Source organism: Schistocerca nitens, chromosome 1 (genome assembly GCF_023898315.1).
Source record: "Schistocerca nitens isolate TAMUIC-IGC-003100 chromosome 1, iqSchNite1.1, whole genome shotgun sequence".
NCBI lineage: Eukaryota > Metazoa > Arthropoda > Insecta > Orthoptera > Acrididae > Schistocerca > Schistocerca nitens.
In genome coordinates this window covers 495951810-495964994 of record NC_064614.1, presented here as the reverse complement: position 1 = coordinate 495964994, position 13185 = coordinate 495951810, and the positions used below count along the sequence as shown (strand labels likewise).

The 13185-nt window shown below is 38.8% G+C and overlaps 1 protein-coding gene across 1 annotated transcript in view; it reads left to right on the top strand.

The window, feature by feature from the left end:
- Window positions 1–1017: 1017 nt before the first annotated feature.
- LOC126256435 (troponin I) overlaps window positions 1018–13185 on the top strand; it is a 38793-nt gene continuing 26625 nt past the window's right edge. The window contains exon 1 of the mRNA XM_049955486.1: window positions 1018–1085. Within this exon, the coding sequence (XP_049811443.1) occupies window positions 1018–1085 (68 nt within the window). The remainder of the gene's footprint in view (window positions 1086–13185) is intronic.

The window sequence follows — 13185 nt, the reverse complement described above, 5'->3', positions numbered from 1 at the left end:
TGAACAAAAATTTGCGACTACACGAATTATTTCCACATTCGTCCTTTCTTGGTCTTCACTGACTGGCCTTATTATGCCACCGGCTTATTCGAGCACACACAATTTGTAAAAGTGATATTTGTGAATATTTTACCTAACAATTTTGCGAATTTTAACAGCATAAAATAAACAATTACGTCATTGTATTCATCAAGCCTTATCACTACGAAACTGCTGTGCTTGTAAGAGTTAAGTTTGTCAACGTAAGTAATTTTAGTGTAACATTTACAAAAATCGTTATTCTTTCATTACTCTCACTGGTATGCTTAATTGATAATGTTAACGGAACAGCCGACAAATGCCGCTGGAGTAATAGCCAAATCAATAGAGACCAAAAAAGGTCAAATGTCTGGAATACTTGGTGTAGTCAGAATGCCGCTGGAGTAATAGCCAAATCAATAGAGACCAGAGAAGGTCAAATGTCTGGAATACTTGGTGTAGTCAGAAATTTTTGAACGATGGTAGGAGGGAGTGCCGCGAACAACGTACTAGAAATGTTGACTGGTGAGGGATGAGTGTAGGGGCGGAGGTGCGTCTGAGGGTCACTTTTGTATGTTTCTCTTGAATAAATCGAAAACCGTGGCCTCTAGCAAAGACGTATCCCGGTACAAAGCTTAACTGCGTTAAATTTCATACAAAAAGGTCCTATTCATTTTTGCTGTAGGAGTAACAGTTTGCGCATAGCTAGTGAGATAATATGAAAATCTCGTATATGGTTTTTGAAAGCCAGAAGTAACATTGTGGGCTGCATAAAACAATATCAGTAAGGGCAGTTGAGTCACTCTATATACAAGCAAAATCTGCACGAGTTCAATTGTTGATGATAGTTGCTAGTAATATCTGATTAATGTTGTAGACCTATTTTTTTGAAATTTCAGGAAAAGGGGGCGGGAATTTAAGCAATGTCGTGACATATCCTTGCAGGATTAATGGGTGCTATTACCACCCTGTTGACAGGAGGAGGTGCGCTCCGGCGTGATGTGGCTGTGCCGACACATCTGCAAGGGCCGTATCTTCTGTGCCCTGTGTCCCGCCACCACCACGAGGTGAGTCTCTCCTGTTCGACGAGCTCTCATTTCTCTTTTTTACAGAAGGCAAAGCACAGCGCTCTGACTGTAGAAACATAATTTGAAGCTGTCCTGAAGCCTCTACCTGTCCTTTACGTGAGAGGCATCAGGAGAGCGTAAAATAATGTTGTAGACATAATTTATATCACCTGAGGACGAACCTAACCTGCCGTGAAACCGATCGTGTTTTTAATAAAAAAAAACTTTCTACTGCCAGAGCGGTGTTTTTTGCCTTCTTATAAAGCTGTGGACATTTGGCTGCGATTGCCCGCCGTCCAGAACAATATCTTCAAACTTCGTCTTACAGAAAACTCTAGAAAGAAAGATAAAGGTTTGAATTTTAAAGGCCTCTCGACGACGAGATAACTCTGGATACAAGCTCGGACTGTGTTGAATTGGCCATACTAGATCCGTCGACGGTTTCAGTTAATCCACGGAAAACATAAATCTGAATGTCGTGACAGGTGTTTCTGACCTGTACATTCACGTTCAGAGTTGCATGAAGTAAACATTTGAAACTTACTGGTACAAGTTCTGAAATCCACGAGTATTATAAAAATGATAAAAATATTTGTGTGTGTGTGTGTGTGTTCCACACTTCCTAAACCACAGAACCGGTTTCAACAAAACTTGGTAAACATATGAGGTGCGACAATAAAGTAATGAGACTGATTTTCTTAGCAAGATTTGACAACCCTGCAGGCTTGCGTAGGCACAATATCTTTGACCCTGGTCTATAAGCCGTTTCTACTCCAAGCAGCACATCGATGCAACTGCTCAGTCGTGAGTTGTGCTGTAATAAGTTAACACATGTTTGTGTCTCTCGTCACGGAAACGGAAGCGCATAATATTGCGCAACGGTATGCCACTTCGTTTTGCGTTAAATTGGGTGAAAACGCGACGACAACTTAGGGTAAGCTTCAGGAGGCTTTTGGAGAGGAGGTTATGTAAAGAGCTCAAGTTTTTCTTTTGCATAAAATGTTTAGTAAAGGCAGATCCAATGTTGAAGATGAAGAGCACAGTGGACGACCATCAAACCCACGGATGGATGTCAACTTGGCCAGGGTGCGTGAACTCGTATGATCTGATCGGAGATTATCCGTGAAAATGATTCCAGAAGAACTGAACATCAATCGAGAAACGGTTAGTCTAATAATAACTGAAGATCTTAGTAAGAGAAAGATTTGTACAAAAATGGTCCCAAAAATCTCACACTACATCAGCGAGAAAACAGGAAAAATGTGGCAGCCGATCTGTTAGAGCAAACGGAAACCAATCCAGAATTGTTGAGCCGTGTTATCACTGGTGATGGAAGTTGGTTTTTTCAGTACGATCCAGAGACAAAACGCAAAGTTCACAATGGTGCTCAAAGGGATCACCCAGACCAAAAAAACTCGCATGTCAAAGTCAAAAATGAAATGCATGCTTGTGTGGTTCTTTGATTCCAAGGGAATTGTTCATAAAGAGTGGGTGCCTCCTGATAAACAGTTAACCAATATTACTACAAAGCAATTTTAGAAATACTTCGTAAAAGAGTTCTTTGTGTCTGTGCCAACATTGCTGATAACTGGATTCTGCATCACGATAATGCGCCATCCCATAATGCTCTGTCAGTACAGCGATTTTTAACCTCAGAACAAATTTCAGCACTACAACAGCCACCTTAATCACCAGATATCGCTCCGTGTGACTTTTTTCTATTTCAAAGAGTCAAAACGGCGGTCAAAGGACACCATTAAAAAAAACACAAGATTTCCAAAACGCTGTGACGAGGGTCTTGGAGGATATTACAGAAAATGAGTTCCATAAATGTTACCATCAATGGTACAAGCGCTGGAAAAAGTGTGTGCAGTCAGAAGACAACTACTTTGAAGGAGACAACACTAAACTTGACTAAAACGGTAATCAACATTTTTTTTTCAAATCAGTCTCATTACTTTATTATCGCACCTGGTATATCTTACTGTCAGGCAACAGCTGGTATGGAGGTAACACTCGCCTACCTATCAAAGGGCCGGGGGAGGGGGTGAAAAAGAAGCGTCGCCCGTGACGCGTAATCTCCCAGACTTTATTCATCCAGTATTTCGGAATGAGAGCACTTGGCGACTTTCAACAAACTTTACACGTAATTTCGAGTCATTACGAAATTTATTTCTCTCTGACAACCCCTACAAAATGATGAAAGAAAGGAAGTCTATCGCATGCCACTTTTCCACTGTTCACGCAGTAAAAGTCCCACATGAGGCATGACGTTATAATTTATTACATCTTTACAACTAACTGTATTCCCAAGACATTTTGCGTACAGTATGCACATATATCACTGAATTTAAGTGTAAAGTTCTATCATTGTAGAACAAGTAATTATAAACAATGAGATGCGTGAAAAGCTGCCGCACGATACATGACGCTTATATTTATTGCTTCCTTGTTAGCAACTTTATTCGCAATAAATTTCGCAGACAGTATCCAAATATTTCGCTGAATTTATCTGCAATATTATATCATTGTATAACACATACTTAGGAAATATGACTTCATAAAGACTGAGAAGCGTGGAAAACTGCCGCAGCGTGAATGACGTTTAAATTCTATTAGCAACACTTTTTGCAGATAGTATTCACATAGCCCGCTGAACATAATTACAAAATTATGTCATTGTACGACACATAACTTAGGAGATATTGTGTCACAAACAAGACCAGACGCTGCGTGGTACAGGCTTGGACTCACAGCTACAAATAAATACCTGTGCTATTAAAACTTAATAAAATGATGGTGGCGCTTCTTTTTGGTACAGTAACAACGAACACTACACAAGGCTTACCACTATCAGAGAAGTATACGCAGTCGTCATAGCGCCTCTGCAACTCAAGCTGATTAATTGCAGTACTAAACACGCAAGAACACTTTAGAAACAGCTGTTGTGTGCGAGATAAAGAAAGAGAGAGAGAGCTTTAGAACAGTAAATTGAAAGAAATCAACTATCTTACGGACGGCAATGAAATGTAACACGGGAAATCCATGTCCCAAACCAAACTAGTTGTAGGCAATATGCGATCCAGATTCCAAATCATGAAGAAAACCGCATAAAATTGTACTTAGAGCTGCATATTAAATTGTTTCCGATTGTTTTGTTCGTTTTAACATGGTAGTTGACGATACTACCTATCGTATAGAGGAAAATTTTATGTCTATCGTTATTTGCAATGGGTAATCAGCTACTACGGTTAACAATACTACCCCAAGACATTGTTTCGGTCATCAGGCCGAAGACTGATTAGACACAGCTCTCCACGACAATCTGTTTGGGGAAGTGTCTTCATATCTGGATAAGTGCTGCGTCATAAATCCATTAGACCATCCTTGCTCTATTTTTGTCTTCCTTTACAATTTCTACCCTCGCAACTATTCTCCATTACAACATTAAGTACTCATTTACGGTTGAGGATTCTCCACATGGAGCAATTCATTATTTTACTAGGCGACGTTACGAAGTGCCCCCCTTCAATTTCCTTCATTTGAAGGTCAGTGCCTGGATATAAACTTTCTAACGTAATGAGCTGCAGCTAAAAACAGTCTCCTTCAAAAATTAGACGATTTCCGAGCGCTGTTCGGTATAAACATTTCAATATATTTAATAAATTTGCCGGTAGGTGAAGAAAAGATTATTATATTCTTGTGGTTACAAAAGCTACATAGGCGTAATCTCCTTTTTTCATTGATTTTAACTCCTTCGTTAATGTCGATAATTTGAAGGATGTATTGCTGATGGTTAAGCATTGCATCAACATCTGTAAAATGTTGTAATTAATTTAGTAGAATAAAACATTGGTAGTAACCAACAGTTTGTAACGCGCTAATATTGTAATCGCGAGATGTAGGTTCATATGCCCCTAAAGGCAACGTTTTTACTTTTATATAAATTTTATATTTCTTATCAAATGCAACTGTTAATTAACAAAAACTGAATCACAATTTGTTGATATGAATAATATCTTTTCATTTTTACTTATTAATGACTCGAAAATGCGATGTACACAACAAATTAAAATTTATTACAAAATGCGAAACATCAGGTAGGAAATTTAACACTTTTTCAGTTGTAGATATTGAACAATATTACTGCTTCATATATATTGTTTCACTTGACAATAAGGCATTTCATATGTATGTATAAAATTTTATTTTCATGTGACTAGTAATAAAACATAAAAATAAGCTTTTTAATTTAAAAACATGATTTAATATTAATATTTATGCTTTAGACCTGATGATAAATACAAATTTTAAATAAAAGCGAAGGAAAAGTTTCTACTAAAAAAGAAAATCGTACCTGCGAGCACGTGATTACAAGTCTTATACGCCACGCACTCAGCTACCAGCAACTGCTATTTCCTTGAAATTGTTTGTACTTAACAACGCTCGAAAAATGTTCTAATTTACAATGGCAGTTCTTTAGTGTATTTTTGTTCTCTTTTGTTCTTATTTTTTTTTTAAATTAGGGTTGTGTCGTACTGTATCAGGAGATTGATGACCGGAGGGTATTTTCCTTCATGTTGTTGTTGTTGTGGTCTTCAGTCCAGAGACTAGTTTGATTCAGCTCTCCATGCTACTCTATCCTGCGCAAGCTTCTTCATCTCCCAGTGCCTATTGCAATCTACATCCTTCTGAATCTGTTTAGTGTATTCATCTCTTGGTCTCTCTCTACGATTTTTACCCTCCACGCTGCCCTCTAATACTAAATTGGTGATCCCTTGATGCCTCAGTATATGCCCTACCAAGCGATTCCTTCTTCTAGTCAAGTTGTGCCACAAATTTCTCTTCTCCCCAATTCTATTCAATACCTAATCATTAATTATGTACATCACCCATCTAATCTTCAGCATTATTCTGTAGCACCACATTTCGAAAGCTTCTATTCTCTTGTTGTCTAAACTATTTATTGTCCACGTTTCACTTCCATACATCGCTACACTCCATACAAATACTTTCAGAAACGACTTCCTGACACTTAAAGCTATATTCGGTGTTAACAAATTTCTCTTCTTCAGAAACGCTTTCCTTGCAATTGCCAGTCTATATTTTATATCCTCTCCACTTCGACCATCTGTAGTTGTTTTGTTCCCCAAACAGCAAAACTCATTTACTACTTTAAGCGTCTCATTTCCTAATCTAATTCCCGCAGCATCACCCGATTTAATTCGACTACATTTCATTATCCTCATTTTGCTTTTGTTGATGTTCATCTTATATCCTCCTTTTAAGACCTGTCCATTCCGTTCAGCTGCTCTTCCAGGTCCTTTGCTGTCTCTGACAGAATTACAATGTCATCGGCGAACTTCAAAGTTTTTATTTCTTATCCATGGATTTTAATTCCCACTCCGAATTTTTCATTTGTTTCCTTTACTGCTTGCTCAATATACAGATTGAATAACATCGGGGAGAGGCTACAACCCTGTCTCACTCCCTTCCCAACCACTGCTTCCCTTTCATGCCCCTCGACTCTTATAACTGCCATCTGGTTTCTGTACAAATTGTAAATACCCTTGTCTCCCTGTATTTTACCCCTGCCATCTTCAGAATCTGAAAGAGAGTATTCCAGTCAGCATTGTCAAAAGCTTTCTCTAAGTCTACAAATGCTAGAAACATAGGTTTGCCTTTCCTTAATCTATTTTCTGAGATAAGCGTAGGGTCATTATTGCCTCTCGTGTTCCAACATTTCTACGGAAGCCAAACTGATCTTCCCCGAGGTCGGCTTCTACCAGTTTTTCCATTCGTCTGTAAAGAATTCGTGTTAGTATTATGCAGCCGTGACTTATTGAACTGATAGTTCGGTAATTTTCACATCTGTCAACACCTGCTTTCTTTGGGATTGGAATTATTATAATAATCTTGAAGTCTGAGGGCATTTCGCCTGTGTCTTACATCTTGCTCACTAGATGGTAGAGTTTTGTTAGGCCTGGTTCTCCCAAGGCTGTCAGGAGTTCTAATGGAATGTTGTCTACTCCCTGGGCCTTGTTTCGACTTAGGTCTTTCAGTACTCTGTCAAACTCTTCACGCTGTATCATATCTCCCATTTCATCTTCATCTAAATTCTCTTCCATTCCTATAATATTGTCCTCAAGAACATCGTCCTTGTGTAGACCCTCTATATACTCCTTCCACCTTTCTGCTTTCCCTTCTTTCCTTCATATCCAACGAAACAACTTGAGGAGCACCAAACTGTAAGGTGGCCTTCTTAGTCAGACTATACCATATAAAGCTCTTTCCTCCTCATTTAGATTCCATACTTCTTCATTAGTTACTCGATTTACCACTACAATCTTGCTCTTCCATATAAAACACCACATTTCAAAAACTACTATTTTCTTCTTACCTGTTCTATTCATCGTTCACGTTTCACTTCGATACAAGGCTAAACTATAGACACTGCCAGAAAATATTTCTCAACACATAAATGTATATTAAATAGTAGATTTGTCTCTTTTAGGAAAGATTTTCTTGCCACTGACAGTCTATATTTTACATCCGCTTTACCTATACTGTCGTTAGTTATTTTGTTCGATAAATAGCTAAAGTCTTGTTTCATTTTTAATTTCTTCAGTAAAACCTGACTTCCATTTCTGAGTTCTCCTTAGTTTCCTTAAGTGCCTCCTCACTGTCAGAATGATTAACGTGGAGGTTAAGCTACAACCATGTTTTAGTATCTTCTCAATTAATGCCTTCCTTTCATGTCTTTTGACTTTTTGAACAACACTCAGACTTCTCTGTAATGATCTAAGCCAAAGCAACGAATTAAATTTTTTACCAGCATCAGGATTCGAGCCGAGGCCTCCTGTTTACTAGGCAGGTGCACTGACCGTTACACCAGACTCGCAGCAGTGCAGTTACGACAGCCGCACTGATAACCTTGGTACGTCTTCCTCGCCGATACATCTCACGCCTCAGCCCTTTGCTATTGCCCATCTAAACTCGCGCCAGTATTGCCAATACTCTCTTATTTTCGAACAACATCTCAGCACCGAGGGAAATGGGGTCAATCCTGCCTGTAACTTACGCGTAGGTGATATATTAATCACATAGTGAGCAGAACACCCGGGTTCAAATCCCACTGCAGGAGGTACAAATTATCGTAGAGAATGGTGAGACCCAATATAGCTCAGGAATATCAACTACCAACTATTACTAACTATATATACGATTAATCCGGTTTCTGAACGAGTTGTAGATAACTTCTCTCTCCCTGTGTATTACCACTGATTACTTCAGAACTAAGATAATTTATTCCAGCCATAACTGTGTTTCTGAATGTACAAAAGCGTCCTACATTTCTTCAGAAACCAAGACGATCTTATCGCAGGTCGGCCTCTGCTAGTAGTTCCATTATCTATCAGTAATTCTTGTTAGTATTTCACAGTAATGTCTTATTAAAGCGATGATATTGCAAAATTCATACCTGTCAGCACTTGACTTCTGGAATTTTGGCAGTATTACGTTGTTCTTGTAGTCTGAGGATATTTCTCCTGTCTCATATATTTCGCACAAGACATTGATTCTCTAGAGAAACATAATAGCTGGTTCTCCCAACAATCATAAGAATTCTGAGGTAATGTCGTCTAGTCCAGATGCCTCGTCTTGACTTAGGTACTAACCCATAAGAATGCGGGATATTGATATAAGTAAGTCACCACATCATTTACCTCAGTATGTTAAACATGAATGTTTTTAATACGCTTGATTTTCTAGTGCCTAAAAACTAAACATTGTGCGCGTGTAGCTAGGAATATCAGAATGTAATTGATATCCGTCTCATGTATTGGCTTTGCTTACCCATTCGCCCCTACTCACCTGTTATGCCCATTTCATTCGAAGTGAAAGTGCGAGGAAGTGGAAACACGGAAAAGGTAGTTTCATGTCATTTCGGTCACACGTCCTCTGCCCGTAGGGGAAGAAACGCACATTGACAGTTACGTGAGACCAAGCGGAAACGCATCAGCATTCCAGCCCGCATCAGTGATTCGTTGGACAGCCTCAAATAAAATCTTTACATAAGCGTTTCATTCTTAACATACAGCGCGCATATGATTTCTCTGTTATCTCGTATCCCTTCACGTTGTTTTTAAATGACTTTCTTCCGTTTGGTTATACATATTTAACTCATGCTAAGTGCATTGACTTCGTTTGACAAGTTCATGTGTTTTCCAAATCGCGTAGCAGCAACAACAGCTTGTAAGGCAGCAACAAAGAAGGTAGGCGACCTTGTGATGGACTGAAATGTGCTGCTCTTTATGGAGCCTGTTCTATTTCTAGAAAGCGGGCGTAACATTCCTCTGATGTGTTGAACTTCATGACAGTTCAAAATTTTGCGCCGTATAGAACTCGAAAGCCGAATCATGTCGCTCACCGATTCAGCTGTCCAGGTACGACTGACGCCCGGCTCCCACAACTTTACTTTCCGCCAGTACCTCTCCCTCCTTATCCAGATCTCAGAGAAGACCTCCAGCATAACACTCCTGGCAGAAATAATATTACGAGAAATTGCGTTACTATACAGGGTGGTCCATTGATCGTGACCGGGCCAAATATTTCACGAAATAAGCGTCAAACGAAAAAACTACAAAGAAAGATACTTGTCTAGCTTGAAGGGGGAAACCAGATGGCGCTATGGTTGGCCACTACATGGCGCTGCCATAGGTCTAACGGATATCAACTGCGTTTTTTAAAAATAGGAACCTCCATTTTTATTACATATTCGTGTAGTACATAAAGAAATATGAATGTTTTAGTTGGACCACTTTTTCGCTTTGTGATAGATGGCGCTGTAATAGTCACAAACGTATGAGTGCGTGGTATCACGTAACATTCCGCCAGTGCGGACGGTATTTGCATCGTGATACGTTACCCGTGTTAAAATGGACCGTTTACCAATTGCGGAAAAGGCCGATATCGTGTTGATGTATGGCTATTATGATCAAAATGCCCAACGGGCGTGTGCTATGTAATAAAAATGGGGGTTCCTATTTTAAAAAAACGCAGTTGATATCCGTTTGACCTATGGCAGCGCCATCTAGCGGGTCATCCATAGCGCCATCTGGTTTCCTCCTTCAAACTCGACGAGTTTCGTTCTTTGTAGTTTTTGGTAGAGCACGCGCTGTACAAGGCCGACCACATAGTAAGATTTGCCGACACGCAAGTTCTTGCTGTAGAGAAGAGCTGTGACACCCGTTTCTTCAAGGAACCTACAGAAATACACAAATATGTGAATAGCTTGAACAAGAAAGAAGAGAACCTAAAGATGAACGGGTCCTGGATTCCCGTACTGCAGCAAACGACCGTTGTAGGTTGCAAGAGGAGAACGCACCGGAAATGACCACAGAAAAGCCCTAGGACGTTGGCGCGCCAGGTACAAATGGTCCTCGGCGCGAGCTTGGCTCGAGTCCACACACCAGCGATGGAGATTGAAGCTTCGACAATGCCAGCCACTCGTGCTGGCGAAATATCAGAAAAATCCTCAATCAAACGTCGGCCAAAGAGCCCGAGACAGAAGCCTACAGGCAGTCAGTTGACGGTTGATGTTTGTAATGTGTTGCGGAAGTCTGGCCACCCGTTGGGATCTTGTTCTTGTGTTTCACGAGCGAAAGCTATGTTGTGTCCATTGATGAGAGATTAAATTGGAAGAAACACATTGATGATCTGCTGAAACGTTTGAGTTCAGCTACTTATGCAATAAGGGTCATTGCAAATTTTGGTGATAAACATCTTAGTAAATTAGCTTACTACGCCTATTTTCACTCATTGCTTTCATATGGCATCATATTTTGGGGTAATTCATCACTGAGGAATAAAGTATTTATTGCACAAAAGCGTGTAATCAGAATAATAGCTGGAGTCCACCCAAGATCATCCTGCAGACATTTATTTAAGGATCTAGGGATATTCACAGTAGCTTCTCAGTATATATACTCTCTTATGAAATTTGTTATTAACAACCAAACCCAATTCGAAAGTAATAGCAGCGTGCATAACTACAATACTAGGAGAAAGGATGATCTTCACTATTCAAGATTAAATCTAACTTTGGCACAGAAAGGGGTGAATTATACTGGCACTAAAGTCTTTGGTCACTTACCAAATAGTATCAAAAGTCTGACAGATAACCAACAAGCATTTAAGAAGAAATAAAAAGAATTTCTCAATGACAGCTCCTTCTACTCCATAGAGGAATTTTTGGATATAAATTAAGAAAAAAACAAAAAAAAAACAAAACAAAAATATTAAAAAAAATAAAGAAAAACAAAAAACCCAAAACAATAAAGTTGTTAAATTAACTTAAGTATGTTGTTAAATTAACCTAATTATGTCATGTATTGGAAAATTCGACTCGTTCCACATCATTACGAAATATCGTATTCATGGTCCATGGAACTAGTATTAATCTAATCTAATCTAATCTAATCTAAAAGCCTCGGCGGTTTTCTTCAGGCAGTCTGTATCAGCTCGTGGAAATCGGTTCCCGTTAGATATGGACCTGTTTGGTTGGAACCTAAATTAGATTCGTGTTAAGTAGTGATCCGAATCAGTAATTGCCTTCCGTACTCTGACAATTTGAATCTCATGCACGTTTTTTGTAGAAACTGACACATGATCATTCTAGAATTCCCCTGGTAATGGATTACATGACATTTTCTTTTTGTTTAGTGGTCTCGTTAACTCTCTAGACATAAGACTCAGCGCAAATGATACACAGAAGGTTCTTCATTTTTATTAGCCCGCCGAAGCGCTATATGAAATCTTAATATCAATTTGTACTTATTCTCCACGCCGATCTGTCCATTAAAATCTCCTGATACGATTTTCGCACATTGTTTCGTTATCTTGTTCGTAGTTTCCTCCACTTTTTGAAGATCTTTCTTGTTATCACTATTAGTGAGAGTATGAGCATTTATGCTTTGTTAATTGATTTCACTTTAAGAACTGAGATTCTTTCACTTGTGGATGCACAATCGATAACTAAATCTAAAATCCTTTTCCATACAGCAAGTTTCAAGGACTGACAACTAGCCTTTGATTTTCATGATTGGTTTACCTTTAAACAGCCCAAAGCTTTATAGTCGAAATTGTATTCATCCGGGAAACATGCTTCCAGGATTTTTAGGACTTGAATGACAAAATTGCCTAGAGTGTGTAACCTCCCTCTTACTAATCGGCCTATCCTGCTTACAATATAAATTATGACCATGGAACGCGTGTATGTCTAATGGATTTTTCTAATGGGATAAGCTATCTTTCCCGAAGAAGTGATACCGATAAGTAGGAGGAAAGTGTACAACCGACCCTTCTGATGGAAAGTCCACTAAAAATAAAAAGTATTTAAACCGAACAGGGCTATAATTTGGAAAATGAAAGTTATTTTGTGCGTTCACTCACGGACAACACTGGACAGAAATGGATACCACTGATCATGAATCCACAAGTTACACTAATGAATGAAAAGGAAATAATTAAGGGTCGCCAGCCCACTAGGGCAATTTACACCCAAAATCCTGTACAAGATGATGGGAAAGAAAAACATGAAATTTAATTGAGTATGTGATGATAAAGAAAAACTTAGAAGTCATTCTTACGTTAAATTTTGCATTAAATTTTGAGAATGGCAGTCGAGTATGATTTGTAAATATACAATTAAACTGTATGTCAGTAATGAACTTCGTTACGTGAACAATGACTTTCAGTGACCTCAGCATAACGACATCAAAGAAATTTAGAAAAAAAGCAAGCACTTTTTACTTCGCCGTTCTTATTTTGCAAATTGGATTTCATATTATTGTCTGAACAACTGAGCCCTTTTTACTGACTTGAACAGAATTAAATACTGGAATACGTACCAAACCAAACAGCCATGTGCTCCAAGCTATATGTAAAATAAACAAAACTTCCGCACTCTTATTTTGTGCATTTCTTTAGATTTTGATTTCTTCCAGTGATTGATTGTCAAACTTGAAAAACGAAATTGCTTTACTTTAGTCGTATACTGAAGCCTCTGCTGTACAACAGTTAATTGAAAATAGACTGAGGC